General features: G+C 42.5%; 1 protein-coding gene across 2 annotated transcripts in view; it reads left to right on the top strand.

The window, feature by feature from the left end:
• Window positions 1–21,252, top strand: part of EDC3 (enhancer of mRNA decapping 3) — a 52,557-nt gene that overhangs the window by 20,612 nt on the left and 10,693 nt on the right. For both annotated transcript variants that reach the window (XM_068555673.1, XM_068555678.1), the window contains one exon: window positions 9,653–9,988. In XM_068555673.1, the coding sequence (XP_068411774.1) occupies window positions 9,653–9,988 (336 nt within the window). The remainder of the gene's footprint in view (window positions 1–9,652; window positions 9,989–21,252) is intronic.

Here is a 21,252-nt window from a genome sequence, read left to right as displayed (position 1 = left end):
GGATGCTGGCAGAGCTTCACAAAAATATAGCATGTTTCTTTTCTTCCGGAGCTAGTTCGTCAAGATATTAAAGGGAAAGGAAATGAGCTGTTAGAGACTCACACCAGCTCCCTGCCCTCTCCCACCACTTCCCTTCCTTCAAAAAAAGTCAGTGATCTGCCTAGAGTTCACATAGACAAAAGTGATGTTGTTTTTAATCTGGTAACTGGTGGTAGTAGTGATGTCTGGGTTGAACCTGCACTAAAGCTGTTCTGGGGATTCTTGAATAACTTCTCTTTTTGTGATTTGACTCCCATCCTCAGTTAGAGGAGAGGAAGGGACGGGCCTAGACATCTCTGTGATCTTACAGTTTCTGACAGACACAGTTTTAAATTTGCTGTGTTCACTGTCCCTGCCGGCACACCAAGGAGGGCATACACTGGTGTGTGTTAATGCCCAGTTTTATTTGGTACTGACAAATTGTTGAATGTCATTTGCTCATTATAGAACCATAGTTAATTCACTAGAATCAGGTATGCTCTTTAACATATTGAATATTTACTAGAATAATGTTATAATAATGAATTATAGCAGGTTCACTAGAATCTGTGTGGCCCTTCAGAAGCCAGCATTTTTAAGTTTTGAAAATGCCTGATTCCGTGAATAAACTATTGAAATTTTGAGGAAAAAAAAAAAAGGTATTTCAAGGCACTTTTCCTTCATTGCTTCTTAAATAACTCTCTGAATTGACAGTGATTGAAGATCTGAGACTGAAATTGAGTTGTTAGTTCTTCTGTATCCTTTGAAAAACTGTAGAATTATTGGATACAAAATGACTTTTTCTATTTAGACTTCAACCTTCTGTACTTTGCTTTATTCTCTCTTCAAGAAAAAAAACAAAACAAAACTTTTTTCTAAATAAATAAAAAGGTAGAACCAATGTACTGAGCTTCGAAGTTGATGTACCTGCCCTTTATAAAAAAAAAAACAAAAACACCTTTTCTCTTTACCAAAAAATTGACTCTTTGTTAAGTTCGAATGTTCAAGCAGTTTATAATCTCTCATGTACTTGTAGATAATCTTCATTAGCAATTTGTAAATTACTTTTTTCACACATATTTTCCCCATTATTAACATCTTAACATTAGTATGATACATTTGTTACATTTAATGAACCAGTGTTGATACATTAACCAAAGTCTATATTTTATTCAGATTGCCATAGTTTTTACCTCGTGTCCTTGTTACAGACTGTCATCCAGCATACCACGTTACATTTAGTAGTCATGTCTTCTCTTAGCTCTGACAGTTTCTCAGACTTTCATTGTTTTTGATGACCTAGACAGTTTTGATGAGCACTGGTCAGCTATTTTGTAGAATATTCCTCAATTGGTATTTGATGTTTTTCTCATGATTAGACTGGGGTTATATGCTTTTGGGAGGAAGACCACAGAGAGAAAGTGTCATTTTCATCACATCATATCAATAATATGTACTGTCACCATGGTTTATGACTTTTGATGTTGACCTTGATTGCCTGGCTGAGGTAGTGTGTGTCAGAGTTCTCCTCTGAAGTCACTATGTACAGCCCACACCTAAGGCGTGGAGACTTATGCAGAATATCTACATAAGTTACTTGGAATTCTTCTGCACCAGAGGTTTGTCTCTTCTCTCTCATTTGTTTTTATCATTTGTTTTTATCAGTATGGACTTATAAGTATTTATTTTATACTTTGGCTTATAATTCAATACCACTTTATTTTGGTACTCAGATTGTTTCAGCTTTGGATTCTGAGAGCTCTTCCAGTTGGCTACTGTGTACCTTTGACATGCTCCCATCATTGTGGGTGGGTTTTTTTTTTCCCCCCAGTACTTCCTTACTTTCTGGCACTACAAGGTGCTCCAGGTTTATCTTTTATATTTCCTGCCCCAGCCCTAGAATCAGCCATGTCTCCAAGGAGCCTTGTTTCCTTTTACTGGAGAATGGTATTACAAACCACAGTCTAGCCACTAGATGTGCTCATTGCTACTGGGTGTCGCCCTTCAGCTGACAGAGCAGGAAAATATATATGTGTATACTCAACCAGTGTATGTACACATATCTGTAAATACTTCTATATGTAACCTTCACTACTATAATATTAAGCTAAATACGAGTTCATAGTGATGTGTCCAAGTGTAATCCATTACCATGTGGATCATTCTAGCCTCCTCCTTATCTGTAACCTCTCCCTCCAACTGTGAGAAACCCATACTATCTGCCATCCATTGACTTAAATTATTCAATTCCAATATACAGTATCAGAATTACTAACCCTAATCCATACTCCCACCCCCTTCATTGACTTGTTTCATGTATTCGTAACAGATTGTTTCCTTACATTCAGCATTTCATCCTTGGACCCTCCAACCTCCTCAGTGATTTTTTAAAAAATTTGCATGCATTAAGGCTCACTCTTTGTGCTCTAAAGTTCTGTGGGTTTTAACAAGTACATAGTATCTTGTATCCCTCATTACAGTACTCTGCAGAATGGCCTGTGTTTCACCTATTCCGTCCTTCCCCTTTTCCCTCAGGGACCGCCCGCCGCCCCCCCCTCCCCCAGCAACTACTGATCTTTTTACCCTCCACCTCTGTAGTTTTGCCTTTTCCAGAATATCACATAATTAAAATCACATAGTATGTAGCCTTTTCAGCCTAGCTTCTTTCACTTGATATGTATTTAAGATTCATCCATGTCTTTTTGTGGCTTGATAGCTCATTTCCTTTTATTGCTGAATAATATTCCATTGTATGGATATATCAGGACATTTTGGTGGCTTCCAGCTTTTGGTGATTATGAATAAAGCCGCTGTAAATATTTGTGTGCAGGTTTTATGTGGACACAAGTTTTTAGGTGAGTTGGGTAAATACCTAGGGGTGTGATTGCTGGGTGTTATGGTGAGACTGTCAGTTTGTTTCTTTTTCTTTTCTTCCCCCATTACTAACGATTATAGCAACTCTCTTGAAAGAGTACAGTTAACTTCAAAACAAGTAATTTATTTGATCTTTAACAAGTCACTCTGATATAGTAAAAAGTGGGGTCACTCTCAAAAGTATACTCTGGTTGGGCTTCCCTGGTGGTGCAGTGGTTAAGAATCAGCCTGCCAATGTGGAGGACACGGGTTCGAGCCCTGGTCCGGGAAGATCCCACATGCTGCGGAGCAACTAAGCCCATGCGCCACAGCTACTGAAGCCCACGCCGCGCCTAGAGCCCATGCTCCACAACAAGAGAAGCCACTGCAATGAGAAGCCCATGCACCGTAACAAAGAGTAGCCCCTGCTCGCCGCAACTAGAGAAAGCCCACGTGCAGCAACGAAGACCCAACCCAGCCAAAAAAATAAAACTAAAAAATTTTTTTTAAAAATTAAAAAAAAAAAGTGTACTCTGGTTGACACTTCTTCTGCTTTCGCTGTTTGATCCATTCCCCTTTCCTAGATTATTAAGTGCATTTAAATAAGGTAAAGAGATCATGGGCAGTAAACTGTTAGACTCTCTTTTCGAGAATTTCTTTTGAATCCAGATTTGTGTGGAAGATGTCTGTGGCCTGGGAATTTGATGATGTGATGTGGCTCAGAATTGGTTTGTGATAGAAAACAGAGTTACATTTATTTATCTGGTCAGTGAACCCTGTAAGGTAAGTAGGAAGGTCTGCCGGAGATTGACTGACTTAGCATTTATGTAGCATTTTAAGGATTCCAAGGAAGTAGATTGGTTTCTTCCCACCACACAGTTGTAATGTAGATTATTAATGTTTTTTTCATGGATGAGTGAGAAATGGAGATTAAGTATTTTTCTCATTAGAGATCTCTAAATCAAATTTTCTCTGGTATATGTACATTGATGTTGAGACTAATAGATTGATAAAGCTATAAGAATATAATCTCTCGTTGATTCTGGCTTTTAATTGTTCTTTCAAAGTTAGTAATAAGTTGTTGACGGATTTGTTGGTTCTAGTTACCTAATCCAAAACTGATGAGAGATTTAGCACATGCAGATTTTAATCTCTTCTTTTAGGTTGTAAAAGAAGGGGGGGTGGGAGGGTGGTTATAAAGAGTAGTTCCTGTGACCTTGGTCGTTGAACTGACCACTTAGAATATTTGTCAAGTGGATGAGTGGAGCATCAGTCCCAGGGAGCAGAGGAAACCTCCTGAGGCCTGTTATATGGTCTGTTTAGTCTAACAGTGATCCCACCATCTGAGGCCCTAAAGTTATTTTTTGCTAAGTTTTCATGGTCCTTCTGAGGTTCTAATGTGACTTCTTAACCTCCTTGGATGTGCTTCATATATCCACCAGACTTGAAAACCCTGGTGCTGCTGCTGGAGCCCAAGAAGTTGACTGATTACCAGGGCCTGGAATTTGGGAGTTGAAAACAAGGTACCACATACTCTCAGGAACCTGCTCACAAAGCCTATTGAGTCTGGCACTAAAACATTTGTAATTTGACCTTCAGGTGCCCTTTAGCGTGCTGTAAGTGCAGGACAAAGTTCCCCTTTACAATATGTGTGTGACAAAAACCAATAAATAAGTGGCACTGAGTGTTACACAACAATGGGTTTGTTATAAGTTGTCCTGGCCAAAGGGCCTCTGTGCCAAAGGCTGGCAGCAAAATGGCACAGGAAGGCGGCCAGCCTCTAGTCTTAACACACACTTGGCCCTTGTAATTGAAAGGTAAAGAAATCTGGGAAGCATTGTTTATCTTTGCCAGAGGAAGTGCTTTTCTCTCCTAGTGGCCAAAGGCCAGTTTAATACAGAGCCAGGCCCTTTGGGCTGAATAAGCCAAGTATTGAGACAGCTTATTGACCCAGGACTTCCCAATATTTGTTTTAAGGTATGAGGGAAGGGAAGAATAAGAGACAACTGAGAATTTTAGCCTGCCTTTCATTTACTTTATATTCTCTTTTTCTTGCTGACCTATGGTGTCAGTATTTCCTCTTGGAAATTTTTTTCACTGTCTGCTTTCCTGACAGTATTTGGAACATAGCTGATCCTTAGTGTATCTTTGTCAAATGAATGAATGGAAGATCTTTAGTCAGAGGGAGCATGAGAAAATACTTGATACTTTCTAAAGTCAGAACTGTGGGTTTGTAAGTTACGTTTGTAGAGTCTGTGGCCAAGCCAAAAATGATTTCCCGTTTTGCTTCTTTTACTCTGTCTTCTCTACCATTGATTAACTGCTTGTCTTCATCTGTCATTTTGATAGGTCCAGGATAGTTCATTGTCAGTTCATAATGGACATGACTGAACTGCTTTCCTGTGAAGCCCTTGCCTCATACTCCCTCTTGAATCATTGTTGACTTCATCTTCCTGTCCTTTTCAGTCACGCAACACACTTGGCATAGTTTTTGCTGGTTCCCTTTCTTTCTCATAGTCTCAAGTTGTCTTTTTTTTATAACCTCTTTAGAGGCTTTTGTTGTTTGGGGTTTTTTTGTTTTGTTTTGTTTTTTGATATGGCTGTTTTGATTTCATAATTCACCAGAGATTCTTGTTTACTTATGGTGGACCAGGCACAGTATTGGCTGACAGGTCTGAATGACAAGTGACACACTTAACACCTTGAATAGAACAGAGATTCAAAGAATTCTGGTTACATTCAGTTAATTAAAAAAAATTTTTTTTTATTTTAATGGCAGTCATAGTTGGGGAGAATACCTGTGAGAGGCATGATGTAGAGCAGACTGAGCAAACTTTTTCTGTAAAGGATCAGATATTAAATAGTTTAGGCCTTGCAGGCCATAAGGTCTCTGTTTCAAACATTTAACTTTGTCTTTGTAGTACATAAGCAGCCTTAGACAATATGTAAACAAATGAATGTAACTGTGTTCCAGTAAAACTTTATTTACAGAAACAGGCAGTGTTTGGGCTGGATTTGGCCCCAGGGCTATGATGTAGAGTATACACTTAGGGTGAAGTTAATCAGTGGTAGTCCATATGGATTCATATTTGGAATAACCTTGATTACTTTTTAATTTGGGAGGCTGTCTTCTTAGATCTGATTAGATTAAATTTTTAAAACAGTCTGGTTAAAGAAGCCTATAAGAGAAATAGAGGGGGCTTCCCTGGTGACGCAGTGGTTGAGAATCTGCCTGCTAATGCAGGGGACGCGGGTTCGAGCCCTGGTCTGGGAAGATCCCACATGCCACGGAGCAGTTAGGCCCGTGAGCCACAATTACTGAGCCTGCGCGTCTGGAGCCTGTGCGCCGCAACAAGAGAGGCCACGATAGTGAGAGGCCCGCGCACCGCGATGAAGAGTGGCCCCCGCTTGCCACAGCTAGAGGAAGCCCTCGCATAGAAACGAAGACCCAACACAGCCCAAACAATAAATAAATAAATAAGTAATAATTTTAAAAAAAAGAGAAATAGAGGAAGTGTTATCTCTGCCATTCTCTTGTTCACTTATAATTGCATTATTAGTATTATCTTTAATGCATAGCTGCTTTTTTTTTGTTTGTTTGCACTGCACGGCATGTGGGATCTTAGTTCTCCAACCAGGGATTGAACCCGCACCCCCTACATTAGAAGCATGGAGTCTTAACCACTGGACCGCCAGGGAAGTCCCAATACATAGCTTTTTTATAGGAATCTTTTAAAGCGACTTACTCATTTTTGTATGCTTTAGTAGTTAAAAATGTATATAGTTGCTCAGTGTGAATGTACTTAATGTTATCGAACTGTACACTTAAAAATGGTTTAAATGGTAAATTGTATGTTATGTATATTTTACCACAATTTAAAAATTTTGATGTAAATCCACTTGGATGGACACACTTCTTGTTATGGAACATCATTCATTCCTCAGATAGTTCAAATACTGGCAGTGATTGGGTGGCATGAAACCTCATAAGGGTGCCAATTTCCATCTGTACATTAAGTTCATAAGGCTTAATTTCTTCCTGTTTTTGGTTAAAAGAAAGAATAAATAAAATATTCAATATCTTCTCCCTGCATCCCAGTGGATCATCCTTTGCACTCCTGGGTATGCACACAACCACTGGAGAGAGACCACTGGGCCAGAGACCTATTTCCTAATAATCTTGATTTAATATTTTTTATTTTTTAAAATAAATTTACTTATTTGGCTGCGTTGGGTCTTCATTGCTGCGCGTGGGCTTTCTCTAGTTTTGGCGAGCGGGGGCTACTCTTCGTTGCGATGCACAGGCTTCTCATTGCGGTGGCTTGTTGTGGAGCATGGGCTCTAGGTGCATGGGCTCAGTAGTTGTGGAACATGGGCTCTAGAGCGCAGGCTCAGTAGTTGTGGCGTACGGGCTTAGTTGCTTCGCGGTATGTGGGCTCTTCCCAGACCAGGGCTCGAACCCGTGTCCCCTGCTTTGGCAGGCGGATTCTTAACCACTGCGCCACCAGGGAAGTCCCTATTGATTTAATATTGAGGCAATACATTGATAATCCTACAAACTGGACTTTTTTCTCTAGTTCTTCCCTTGCCTACATACATTGCTAATGGTGTTATCCTGACCTTGTATTTTCATTCTTTTTTTTTTTTTTAAACAGTATTTAACAGTATTTACATTCTAATTAGAGAGTCTCTGTCTTTTTTTTTTTTTTTTTTTTTAATTTATTTATGGCTGTGTTGGGTCTTCGTTTCTGTGCGAGGGCTTTCTCTAGTTGCGGCAAGCAGGGGCCACTCTTCATCGCAGTGCATGGGCCTCTCATTATCGCGGCCTCTCTTGTTGCGGAGCACAGGCTCCAGACGCGCAGGCTCAGTAATTGTGGCTCACGGGCCTAGTTGCTCCGCGGCATGTGGGATCTTCCCAGACCAGGGCTCGAACCCGTGTCCCCTGCATTGGCAGGCAGATTCTCAACCACTGCGCCACCAGGGAAGCCCTGTATTTTCATTCTTGTTCTCCCATTCCTAACCCAGCTCTGTTTCTCATCCATATTTCTGTAGCACTTTATATAAACTTCTATTATAATTCTCATTATATTGTATTTTAGTTATTTGCTTATATATCTCTCCTCCTTCCTTTTTGGGTAGCATGTCTTGGTTATGTACTATATTCCCGGTACCTGGCTGTGGCACACAGCATGCTCTCACTAAATGTTTTTATCAAATTATCAGAACTAGAACTTAACCCAGACTTTGACAAGCTTCTCAGTGGTTCGTAATCTCAGCTGTTCATGGTGACTCAGCCAACTCTTCCTCCCCTTCATAATTTTGGTCAGCCTTAGGTTTTTCTCAGAGGCCTAAATCTCATCCTAACTGCCAGCATAGCCCTTTTCCATACCAATATTTGGCATTAGGAAGACTTAGACATGAGTTATATTTGCATAGTATACATCTTTCTGAATAATTATTGTAATTGATCTTGCTGATGTTGATTGATAACATTAAACAGATATTTATTGACTGACTGCTATGTACTAGAAACCCTGCTGGGGGTACCACAGTGATCATTTTACACACAAGGAAATTGAGAAGTTGGGTGATAGGTGTAAGATTATACAACACGCAAATAGATCCTAGGTCTCGTGACTCATGGTCCATTGGATAGAAGGGAGTTGCTGTGAGAAAAGTTAGAGCAGTATAGTTGGGATGATACGTGTGAGGGGGTTTGCTCATGATCATCCTAACCTCTTCTTGAGTATTTTCAATAATTGAGGAGCTTGTTCTCACAAAAGGAAGTGCATGATGTTTATCCAGACTATGTTGGCAGTTCCATTTGCCACACCAGTCAGCTGGTCCATCCTTTCAGGGTGGTCAGATGGGGCTCAAACTATAAATTCAGTTCAGGATTCTCTGGGAAGGGATGGTTTGGAGAATTCTGTGGGGTCTTCTGCCTTGGCTGCTAGAGGAGTAGTTGACTGATATGTGGTGGCCAAACAGAGTTTCAGAGACAGAGAGTGGCTGACTGCTGTGGTGTTGATATGCATCTTGGTGTGCCCTCTACAGGATCAGGTCAATATGGTCCTTGTCATCATTTGATGGTTCAGAAATTGCCTTCCTAGAAGTGGTAAAATTTTGAGAAAAGAGTTCACATTAACCAAAAGATATAAAAACAGGCCTGTAAATCAAAATATATCAACTTATAGTGGTAGATGTATATCTGGCTCAAGGTCTGGAATCTGTCTAAACCCAGGGATTCCCTCCTACTGGGGTAGCCTGAGACTGAGTTAAAAAATCAGAAGATTGCTTGCTTGGTAAGCATGGAATTCAGAGCCACTTGAATAAGATCTTCCTGTGAGCTTCAGGTTATGAGGACTTGGCCTTCTTTTACTCTGGGGGTATTTCTCTCTTAATTAACTGCTGGACATTCAGAATCAAACCACCCAGACCTGTGGGAAGAGACTGCTGTATTCTTGCCCTTCCACTTTTTTGGTATATTCAGTTGTCAGAAAAGCCTCAGTCATTACCAATTCCCTTATGAAGAGCAGAGCTTAAGATTTCCAGACGCACTGCTTATTTCATATTCACTGTTAGTCGGGTAATATACGAAATCTATTATTCCATGAGATTTGTGGTAATTTTTTCTACTTAATGTGATTTAGGAATAGCTTTACCTTATACCGTTTTCACATTGATTCCTGTAACACTGTCCACAAAGGACTAATGTATTTTCCACTTATAAATGAGCACTTTATGTGGGCACACTGGCTTTAGTCCCTTTTTTTTTCTCCAGGGTCATCTAGTAGCAGGCACCCAAATCAGGCAACTCCAAAGAAAAGTGGCTTAAAGAACGGCCAGATGAAGAATAAAGATGACGAGTGCTTTGGGGATGATATTGAGGAGATCCCAGATACAGATTTTGATTTTGAAGGGAACCTGGCCCTTTTTGACAAAGCAGCTGTGTTTGAGGAGATTGATACTTATGAGAGGAGAAGTGGTACCCGTTCCCGGGGCATCCCAAATGAGAGGCCTACTCGGTACCGCCATGATGAGAACATCCTGGAGTCAGAGCCCATCGTCTATCGTCGGATCACAGTGCCCCACAACGTGAGCAAGGAGTTCTGCACAGGTAAGTTAACCCCATGTCCCACTGGCTGCTCTTCCTTTTTTTTTTTTTTTTTAATACTTGAAACAGAATGACCCAGATTCTGAGTCAGAGTCTTGTAGTAGGAATTAACTCAAGGGGCATGGTGGTTGGCCCATTATATTGTCTTTTAGAGACTGTGGCCAATATAGCATCCTACCTACCACTAGGCTGGGGTGGGGGCTGATTTCTCTACATGTCCATTTTTATCCTGTACCTGGCAGGATCTGGTCTGCTGTTAAGTATGTTATGATTAACAACTAAAGGCATAGAGGCTGACTATCTAGATTGACATAGTCAGGTCTATTTTTACTTTGGCTTCCCTGTTACTGCCTGTAGATTTTACTAGAAGTTCAACTCTGCTTCACTGGTTGTTTGCTGGGGTAAGAAATAGAGCTGAGTAGTTGAAACCATTGGCTAAAATTAGGGTTTCAGTAAATTACATTTGTTTACTGCACTGTCCTCATCTCCTGCTAACCCTGGTCATTGAGGGTTGGCTAGTCATAATGCTTATGTGACAGTGTAGTGCCTTGGTAATTAGGTAGGTCACTGTGTATGATAGCCTAGTCTGTTAACTCAGTGATTTTTAAGTTTGTGGTTTTGTTTTATCTTTTAGCATTTGGATCTTTTCTTCAAACATGGCATTTGAGGCAGCTGTAGGACAGGTGGTCTACCTCGTCCCTGTCTCTGTCCCTTCCCCCCAAACTTATTATTAACTGGGCTTCTTAGATTACAGATTGAAACTATTGTTGTTAAATGATCTTAGGAGCTAAAGGAGGAATCAGTCATTTTAATAAGTATAATAATCATCTGAAGTCTTGGAGTCTTGAATATAGGGAATATAAACCTTGAATGCTAGTAACAGTTACAGGGAGATTTATGGAGACAGCTTAGTTACATATGGGGGAAAATCAGAGATATGGCATGGCATTTTTGTAAACATCAGTAGGGCTCTGTGGTATTTGGTTTTGCTGAGTGTAAAAGCTTCCATGTGAAAAAAAAGAAATAAGCAGGTTGTCAGGTTAAGAAAGACTACTAATTTCTGTCTTTCACTATCAGACTCTAGCAGGCACGCCTCTTTACTAAGGTAGTTTCCTTAAGTGACACTGACAGTGTGAGTTGCTGAACTCCTTTGATTTTTATCACCTATGTTAAGGCAAACCACCTAGCTCAGAATCAGGCTTAATTTAAATTGCCAGGTTTTAAGCTTTTCAAAGGCAGCTATCATCCAGCAGGTCTGGTTGTATACTCAGATCCTGCCGTCCATCCACTTTTTTTTTTTTTAACATCTTTATTGGAGTATAATTGCTTTACAATGGTGTGTTAGTTTCTGCTGTATAACAAAGTGAATCAGCTATACATACACCGTCCATCCACTTTTGACTGTTCTCCTTTTTACTGCCCTCAGTGGCAAAATAAGCTGCCTCTACTGGTAACTCTCTGGAAGCTGAGGTGGTTGGGTCGTGCCGTATGTGATTTCCCTGAAATTCCTGAGCTTGGGGAGATTATAGCCTGCCTTGGAGTGAAGTGGCTAACAGGGAGAGAATAGCAATAAGAATCAGGAAAGATTCTCAGATCTAAAAGAGCCTAAGAAAACATTTGCCAAAGTAGACAACAGGAGAGGTGGGAATTTTTCTTCCTACATACTCTTATCTCCCCAGCTTAATGTTCACACTTTGTTTAATGACAGAAGTGAAAGTTCCCTCCTCTCATATTTTTCCAGAATTGCCATTAACAGACATACTACAAACCACATGTGCTAGGCATTGGCCAAGAACTCGGGTATGGCGGCTTGTGGTGTGTAGCAACCAGCTGCGTTTCACTGGAGCATGACAGTGAGGGTACAAGAGGCCCTGTAGCCTCATGCCATCTGGTTTTTCTCTTTGTTCTCAGCAGTGATAAGGAGTGGAAATGAAGTCCTTTTGCCAAGCAGGATCTATGCTGGAAATAGAGCAAGCAAGCAATTATCTTGCTGAGCAGCTTCTACAGGTGATTTTGTCTCTGTTCCAGCTCCAAGGCACAAGTCTCAAAGCAGGTTTTTACTCAATGTTATTCACGTAGTGCCTGGCTGGGGACACTTTTCCAGTTGGATTTACTGTCCAAATGTTAGTATCGGAATGAGGCAAGCTATCTGGAATATGTGGGGAAACAAGCTAGGACAAAAAAAAATGTTAGTGTTAGGTTACTTGATCACCTAGTATAATTTTCTCATTTAACAGATTGAGGACATTGAGGTCCAGAGAGGTAAAGGCTCTATAAACCTTATCTATCACATTTCCTTTCCTTTTCTGAATACAGATATGTTAAAGAGAAAGAAGGATATAAGAAGAGAAGGGCAGTTTAATGGCAATTAGACTATATAGTCTTTTCTCTTTAGTATTCCCTCAGGACTAGACCAACTTAGATCTGCAGTTGTAGAGAGTGGTTTGGCTAGCTCCCCAATCTAGCCTTGTGGCATTCATGTCCTAGAACCCCAAATACTTATTTTCTGCTAATTCCCAGAGTAGCAAAAGAACATGTTTACTACCCATTTGGTAATGGCTTGGGTTTCAGGATTCTGGCAGCTTGCTGCTGGTATCCTACACATTGACTGCATGCTGAGTGGTGTCAACAGTTTCTAAGCTGTTATTCTCTAATTGCTCATACTCCTCTTGGCAATACTCTTTGCCAACTGTGTGCATGGAGGGGGGCAGTGTTATAAAAGGTCTATTGATTGGGAAAACACATTCAGGAAGCAGCTAAATTTAGCTCTTTGTTTAACCCAAATCTTTTCTCTCTGGAGGGTCCCTTTGGGTCCTTTCACAGTGCTGCTATCTCCAACAGATTGTCAGACATTCCTCCAGCTTGGACCTACGCTGCTAAATAATGGTACCCTGTGGTTGCATACATGTTGGTTGAGTTTGCCTGTAATATGCTAGATGCATGTGAGCACTCTGTGTTCAGAGGTGAGAGGTCCCCAAAGAACACCGGTTAGGAGAGTGGTAAGGCTTCAGAGAAGAATCTTTGCTCAACATTCATAGTATTCTCAAAGTAATTTTTAAGACAGTGTGGGCCAGTAGGAACACTGTGCTTATTATATGTAAGTCACTCTAAGACAGTCCTTGTATCCAAGTAATTAAGATGTACTAGGAAATGGAAAGATACCATATATGCCTGGAGTCCAATGAGAGTGTGGACATTAGCATTGGGTGTTGAGAGGCACGAGAGGTCTTGAAGGCTGGGCTGATCAGGAAAGGCTTCACAAAGGGAGCAGGACAGAAGCCTTGAAGCATGGGCAGGATTTCACCAGAGAGGAAGAGGAAGATACTTATGGGTAGGCTGGGCAGGTGCTGGTGTAGTGTGATAAAGGGCTGTGTGGGAGATTGGCTATTGGCTGGTTTGGCCAGGGCGGAGATTTTTGTGTGGGGGAATAGCAGGAATTAAAAATAGCTTTAGACCAGAGCTCAGAGAGCCTGTGTGCTAATGCTGCCCCTTGTTTTATGGCCATGAGGAGCAACTGAAGGATTCTGAAAAAGACATGATCCAAAATCTCTTTTAGGAAAATTTGTTAGTCTTTAGCAAGACTGGTCTCGTGATAGAGTTCAGAGTAGAATTTGAGGAGAGAGACCAGAGCAGGAAGATAAGTTAGACTGATGACATAACTAATATGCCAGGGGTTTGGACCTCTGAATGGAAAGGAAGACAGAGATGTGAGAGAAGTGACAAAGGGGAATTTGATAGGATTTGATGATTGAAGACAGGTTGAAGAGGGTTGAGTGAACAACAGAATTCAAAAGCATTGAATCTGTGGGGTGTGAAGAATGGCAGCGAGTCTAGTTGTGGAACGTCTAGGTTTTAATGGGCCAAGTTTTTGTGATTTTCTTCTTGCATTGCTTTGTGGCTGAGCCCAGAGAAAGCAATTAGTAGAGTTGCCACACTGAGGGACTTACTAATTATTCAATATTAAAGGCTTCAATGAGGAGGCTTCTGTAGGGTCAGAGAATTGAGATATGTAGCCACATGGGGACTACTGAGCCTGTTTCCTTGTCTGTAAAGTGGGATAATATTTGGCAATTAAATGAGATCACGTGGAAAGCAGCTAGTGCAATGCCCGGCTTATAATTATTATTCAGTCAATATATGACTTTAATGTGAAGTGCAAAGGCTGTCTCAATAAAGTTACTTCAAAGCGTCAACATTTATAAAACTTTTACTATGTGCCAGGCACCATTCTAGATGCTCTGGTAAGTCATTGTCCATCACCTCAGGGGCCTTACATAGGGTAACCAGATGTGTAAACAAATAATGGAAGTGTGTACAAGATTTAGAGGTGGCAGAAAAGGAAGGGTGATTGCCTGGTTCAGGAGAAACAACATTATGATCACCGTCATAATATTGGATGTTCATTGGGTATTTACTGTGTCCTGGGCACCATTCTAAGCACTTCACATGCTTATCACAGTTAATTTTCATGGCATCTCCATGAGGTACTGTTTTCCCCTTTTTGTTATTATCCTCATTTTGTTGGAGTTAAGTGTTCCATTAAATCTTTCACCAGGAATGACTTTAAAGTGTCTAGAATTCTTCATTCCCTGGGTTCTAATAAATTCTTCTCAGGTTCATTTATTCAAGACCCCTTCATTTTGGGTAGAATTCTGATTTAATTTCTGCGATTTTTTTCCCACTGTGTAGCCTTCTTTTGTCTTCAAGTATATAGAAGCCAGATGGGAGGCAACAGGGTGCTATTGGTACAGGCACTGAATCTCCACAGTTGTCCCATCGGCTTTGCCTGAAGGATGTTCCTCAGCCTCCACACTATGTGTCTGCTGAAGTTTGGGGAGTAGCAAGTGTATGAAGATGACCTGAAGTAGAGTTACTGCTTACTGTCTTGCAAAAGGATCAAGTCAGAGTTTGAGTGAGGCACTCTGGTTTGAGCTCCCTTAGTTCAGCACCACTTAACGCATACTCATTTTTCTCAGTAAAAGCAGTTCTAGTTCTACTCTGAAGGGGAGTAGCTGGTGAAGCCACAGTTGGCTTGTTTCTGCTGCTTCTGGCTTGCCTCTTTATTCTTCTCTTTGCGCTTCAGTAGCGCTGTATCTTGCTCTCAGGACAAGCTCTGCTTTCACCATTCCAGGCTGTCAGTTGTTTTCCACAGCTGGCGTTCCATTTCTGCCTCTGAGCCCTGTCTGCCTTCCTCTGCTTCTTGTTCCCAGAGGCCCTCAAAATGTGTCCTAATGCTTTCAAGACGAGCAGTGTTTTTTACCTCCTGAAGAACAGGTAATCAGGAAATCTGTTTTGGGTTTGTTTATGTGTTCAGAAGGAATTCAGAAAGAAAGAAATCTTTGAGCTTAGAAGTGGCCATTGAGGAATTTTACCCTGAGGATAGTGAAGACTGCCTTCAGTGGCTGTCGTGCTCCTGAGGAGGATCCTTCTCACGCGGAGACTCGAGTGTCTGCTGCAGTGGAACTGGTCATGATCTCACTGCTTTTTCAAACCATTGACCCAACCCACATGGGTTCTTCCTTGATCTCCCTTCAACCCTCATTCCCCTTCCTGTGTTTACAGATTAGACCATGTGCTACAGGGATGCCATTCCCGGGGAGGCACCTCTTTTACATTTCTTATCCTAAGAGAGCCACAGGGGAGACATGAGGAGGTAAATTCTAGGAGGTGTTCTGGACCAGAAAACCTGCATTAACAATACCTGTGCTCCTGCACCAAGTGCCGCCACAGCTTTTCATTGAGCAGAGCTGATGAGCCTAGTTTCTGAAATTGTGTCTCTGTAGGCAGACTTCCTTGACAGTGACTTGGTTGATTCTGGGGAACCTCAGGTTCTAGCAGATCCTCCGGTGCCAGGAGTGGAGGGAGTAGTTATTTCTTTTAAAATTTATTTATTTATTTATTTATTTTATTTTTGGCTGTGTTGGGTCTTCGTTTCTGTGCGAGGGCTTTCTCTAGTTGTGGCGAGCAGGGGCCACTCTTCATCGTGGTGCGCGGGCCTCTCACTGTTGCGGCCTCACTTGCTGCGGAGCACAAGCTCCAGGCGCGCAGGCTCAGTAGTTGTGGCTTACGGGCCCAGTTGTTCCGCGGCATGTGGGATCCTCCCAGACCAGGGCTCGAACCCGTGTCCCCTGCATTGGCAGGCAGATTCTCAACGACTGCGCCACCAGGGAAGCCCAGTTATTTCTTTTAATGTGGAATCCTTCAGAGTTTCTGGGCTTGGATAATCAGGTGGACACTTGTCATCAGCCTGAAGGGCTTGGTTGTCGTCCTTGGCACTCATGAGGTTTTAGAGCAGTACTGTTAAGACAGGTGTCTTGGCTTAGACTCTTCCCCCAGTAATGAACACTTGTGCTTCCTACAGTCCTACTGGAAAAGGTCTCATGGCAACTTGCTGCCAGAGTTTTTTGTTTTTTTTTTTTAAGTGTATGTCTGTATTTTAAATTTTTATTTATTTATTTATTTATTTTTGGCTGTTTTGGGTCTTCGTTTCTGTGCGAGGGCTTTCTCTAGTTGCGGCAAGCGGGGGCCACTCTTCGTCACGGTGCGCGGGCCTCTCACTATCGCGGCCTCTCCTGTTGCGGAGCACAGGCTCCAGACGCGCAGGCTCAGTGGTTGTGGCTCACGAGCCTAGTTGCTCTGCAGCATGTGGGATCCTCCCAGACCAGGGCTCGAACCCGTGTCCCCTGCATTGGCAGGCAGATTCTCAACCACTGCGCCACCAGGGAAGCCCTACTGCCAGAGTTTTTTAATTTTAAGAGTTTAAGCTCAAACTAAGGGCTGGGGGATCTGGAGCCAGCACATGATGGCCTGACACCTGAGTTTCGATGAAGGTGCCAATTGGTCATTTTAGAAACTTGAGTTGGTCTCTGCAAATGTGATTTTTTTTGCTATTATGTGCCCTTTGCCATTTCACAACCACACGCGTCTGGCCAGAGCAAGGAAGGGGTTTGATTTCAATGTATCCATCATCCTCCTTAAATTCAACATATCAAAGCTAAGTCAGTCATTCACCCCCTCCCATAGCTTTGACTCCTTAGCATTCCCATTTCTTTCAGTGGAATCACCATTTTTAAAGTGTCCAGCATGAAACTTTGTGGCCATCTTTGCCTCTTACTTCTCATAAAAATTCATGACTAGAGGGCTTCCCTGGTGGCTCAGTGGTTAAGAATCCACCTGCCAATGTGGGGGACACGGGTTTGAGCCCTGGTCCAGGAAGATCCCACATGCTGCAGAGCAACTAAGCCCATGCGCCACAACTACTGAGCCTGCGCTCTAGAGCTCGCGAGCCACAACTACTGAGCCCATGTGCCACAACTACTGAAGCCTGCACACCTAGAGCCTGTGCTCCACAACAAGAAAAGCCACTGCAGTGAGAAGCCCGCGCACTGCAACAGAGTAGCTCCCGCTTGCCACAACTAGAGAAAGTCCACGTGCAGCAATGGAGACCCAACGCAGCCAAAAAAAAAAAAATTCATGACTAGAAAGAACCCTGGAGGCCATTTTTTGCTAATTTAATAACACAGTGATTCCTTCTGACAAGGAGTTTTCCTTTATCCTCAGTATTCATTCTGACTCTAGATTCTCTTCTTCCTCAGTGGTCCTTGAAATTGTCATGACCTTTTACTTTTTTATGCTACCCCACAGGTTCCCTTTGTCCCTTGAAATCGATTCTACATGGCCTTCTGCCCTCATTTTCTAGCCCTGTCAACTTCATCCTGTATAAAACAACTTGGTTTTAATGCCTTCTGAAGTCTGGCCCTGCCCACTACTCTAAACTAGCCTTCATGGCAGTCTCTGGGCTCCAAGCCAGGGTAGTTTTCATCTGCTCATGTCACACCCTTTCCAGCCTCTGTAACTTTGTTCATGGTTCCTCCGCCACCTCAGGTGCGCTCCCTTTTCTATCATTGTGACTGTAATTCTGTCTGTCTTGCGAGGCATGGTTCAGATTGAGGATTTGACACTACCTACAGCTCCTGGTTTGAAATTCCTATTTTACACTTGTGCTCAGGATGACAGTTTTTTTTCTCTGATGTTTGCACATATATATTTTTTGTTTCCAGCTAGGTTGTAAGACTGGGAATGTGGTTTGTTTTCATATTCTTTTTATTTATTCTGTTTCCTGCCATTCCCGCCCCCCACCACCACTGGCTTGATGTATTATTACTCTGCAAACATTTGTTGATCGTATTTGGAGGCACTTTACTCTTTTTTCTCTCCAACTTTTTATATTGAAAAAAATTTCAAACTTTCAGAAAAGGTGCTAGAATAGTATAGTGAACAACCATATGTCCTTCATTTAGATTCACCAGTTAACATTTTGCCACATTTACTTTATAGAAATGCACACACACACACCCCTGAACAATTTAGATTTAGTTGCACTCATTACATTTCACCCGTAAATACTTCCATATGTATTCAGTAGGATGTTGCTCTCTACAGCCACACTACAAGATTGCGCTCAGGAAATTTAAAATTAATACAAAAGTATTATCTAATTCCATATGCAAAGCTTTCCAGTTGTCCCAATCATGTCCTTTATAGTTGTTTTTTTTTTTTTAACTCATTTATTTTTTGACTGCGTTGGGTCTTCATTGCTGTGCACGGGCTTTCTCTAGTTGCGGTGAGCGGGGGCTACTCTTTGTTGCAGTGCGCAAGCTTCTCATTGCAGTGGCTTCTCTTGTTGCACAGCACGGGCTCTAGGTGTACGGGCTTCAGTAGTTGTGGCACGTGGGCTCAGTAGTTGTGGCTCACGGGCTCTAGAGCGCAGGCTCGGTAGTTGTGGCACACGGGCTTAGTTGCTCCACAGCATGTGGGATCTTCCCGGACCAGGGCTCGAACCCATGTCCCCCGCATTGGCAGGCAGATTCTTAACCACTGCGCCACTAGGGAAGTCCCTATAGTTGTATTTTTAATCAACCATTGCATATTACATATAGTTGTCAGACCTCTTTCATTTCCTTTAATCAGGACAGTTCCCACAACTTTTGGTGTCCTTTGTGATATTGACATTTGTGAAGAGTCTAGGCCAGTTGATTTGCAGAATAACCCTTGGTTTTGATTTATTGATTGTTTCCTTTTGATGTGATTCATGTTGAACCTTTTTTCCAGGATTTTGGTGGGACTCTGTCTCTCTTGGAGCATTACATCATACGGTACACAACGTCAGTTTGTCCCATCACTGAGGCTAGTTTGATCACTTGGTAAGGTGTTGTCCAACAGATTTCTTCCTTGTAAAGATACTTTTCCCCATTGTAATTAGTAATCTTGTCAGGAAGTCCTTTACCTCTTGAGTCCAAAGCTTGTTCCAGTAGAGCTTTAACCTGAGGGAATGAGGTCCAGTGTGGATAGGAGGTTGTTCTAGTTGTTAATGGGGGAAGGAAGAAGTGGGGAGAGAGTCAGAAACATCTTACCTGCACTTGCCTTTGGTTACAGCTGGACTCTTACCCAGCTGCAGAGAGGAATGCCCTGAGGCTGTTATACAGGTTTCCTTCACATTCATTCATTAATTCAACACATACTTATGTAGCCCCTCCACTAGGCACTGTGCACTGAAGGCACAATGGAGAGGAAGGGGATACAGCAGTGGACAAGACAGTTACTGCCCTCATGGAGCTTACAGTTTAGTGAAGTAGATAATCCAAAAGGAAAAAAGAGTTATTTACAAATTGTATTAAGCACAGTGAAGCAGGTAGGCAGCATGCTGAGACTGAGGGATCTTTAAACTGAGACCTGAAGAATGAGGAACCTGCCATGTGTGGTGTCAGGGAGCATTGGAAGAGAGAAGAGAGTGCCGGAAGAGGGAAAGCATGTGAGGGGACGTGCTTCCTGAGGCTGGGAGGAACCTGGAGTACTGAGGAACCAGGAGGCAGCCCCGATGCCCAGAGCGTGGTGCAGGTTGAGGCCCGAAGTAAAGGGGCTGAAGTGCACAGGGGCCAGATCACGGGGTGCCTTGTGGACCCCAGTAAAGAGTACTAGGGGTATTTAGGTTTCTCGTAACAAATTCTTCTTTCAAAGGTATGCTTGACACCAAATTGCGTTTTGTGGCAGCCTTAATATAAGTCTACAGGGGCTGTCTGTACATTGGGTCTAAAGGTATGCGTTTACCAGTTGTTTTATACTCCAAAAAAGAACTTGTCTGATATCGCTGCCCAATTGTGTGACCGCCACAGAATGGAATCAGAACTCATAGTCCTGGAGAAATCCCCATGCCCAGTAATGGGCTGTGCTCCTCATTGACAAGACATAGGATACAAACAGCCTTTCCAACTAAAAGGCCATGCCAGTGTGAGGATTGAGTTTGGATTTGAGATGACGCTTTGTTGTGGGAGCCCTGTTACACAACAGAAAGGCTGGGAGGTATGAAGGACAGGGAGGGAATGTACATGCAGAGGCTGCGGGGGAAGGCTTGGACGTGGTGCTAGAAGGTGTCTTGAGGGTGGAGAAGTGCGATGGAGGGTGTGATAACATGCATATGTGTCCGTAAGGGAGGGAAAGGCCCCAAATAGTATGTACTGGAAGGAGCAGTGCGGAAGTGACAAAGACATGAAGAAGGGGCAGCACACATGGTGCTGGGCCACGAGGCTCCACGGCCCTGCTTCAAGCTGTGGAATGAGCTGTGCGGGGAGGAGGCATCTTCTCTCCTGGCCTGTACTGGGTGTGCTTAAGCCGTTTTCCTTGATATCCTAAGATTAATCAGATCCTAAGAAGTGCTCTGCTTGTCACGAACTGGCTATAATTATATCTCTCTCTTGTTTCACTGACAGCTCTGAAGTACATATTAATATTAAGAGAAGCCCTACCAACTAATTTTACTGCCTTGGTTCCCAAACAATAAAGATCCACCTTCCAACCAAAATATAATTGGGCTTGGCCCATGTTCAGGCTTTGGTGATGTTATTGTTTGCAGTTTACACGCTATGTTCTTGGTTCCCTTCCTTTGGAGTTTATTTTATTCCCTCTGCCTGTTTCTGATAAGCCAGTCTGACTGGTTGGACTGTGTGTAAATGTTGAAAAGGAACATTTTGTGGTGCTAGCATGTTCCTTTCAGAGATACAGAGTAGAACACAGTGAAGTCCTAGACCCTGCGACCGGCAGACTAAGCAGAAAGGATTCCTGGCTATATCTTTCCCTAGGCTACAAAACATGCCAGTTCATCAACAGGACCCCTGCCCTGCAGCACAAATCAGTGAGATGTAACAGACACACAGTTTCCAGCTGCGGCATTCAGCCAGCCAGCATGGAGTAAACTCTTCTCCGCCTGTGCC

The sequence above is a fragment of the Eschrichtius robustus genome, chromosome 1 (assembly GCF_028021215.1).
Source record: "Eschrichtius robustus isolate mEscRob2 chromosome 1, mEscRob2.pri, whole genome shotgun sequence".
Lineage (NCBI taxonomy): Eukaryota > Metazoa > Chordata > Mammalia > Artiodactyla > Eschrichtiidae > Eschrichtius > Eschrichtius robustus.
Note: the sequence above shows the minus strand (reverse complement) of the source record. Positions and strands in the feature narration are given on the sequence as shown.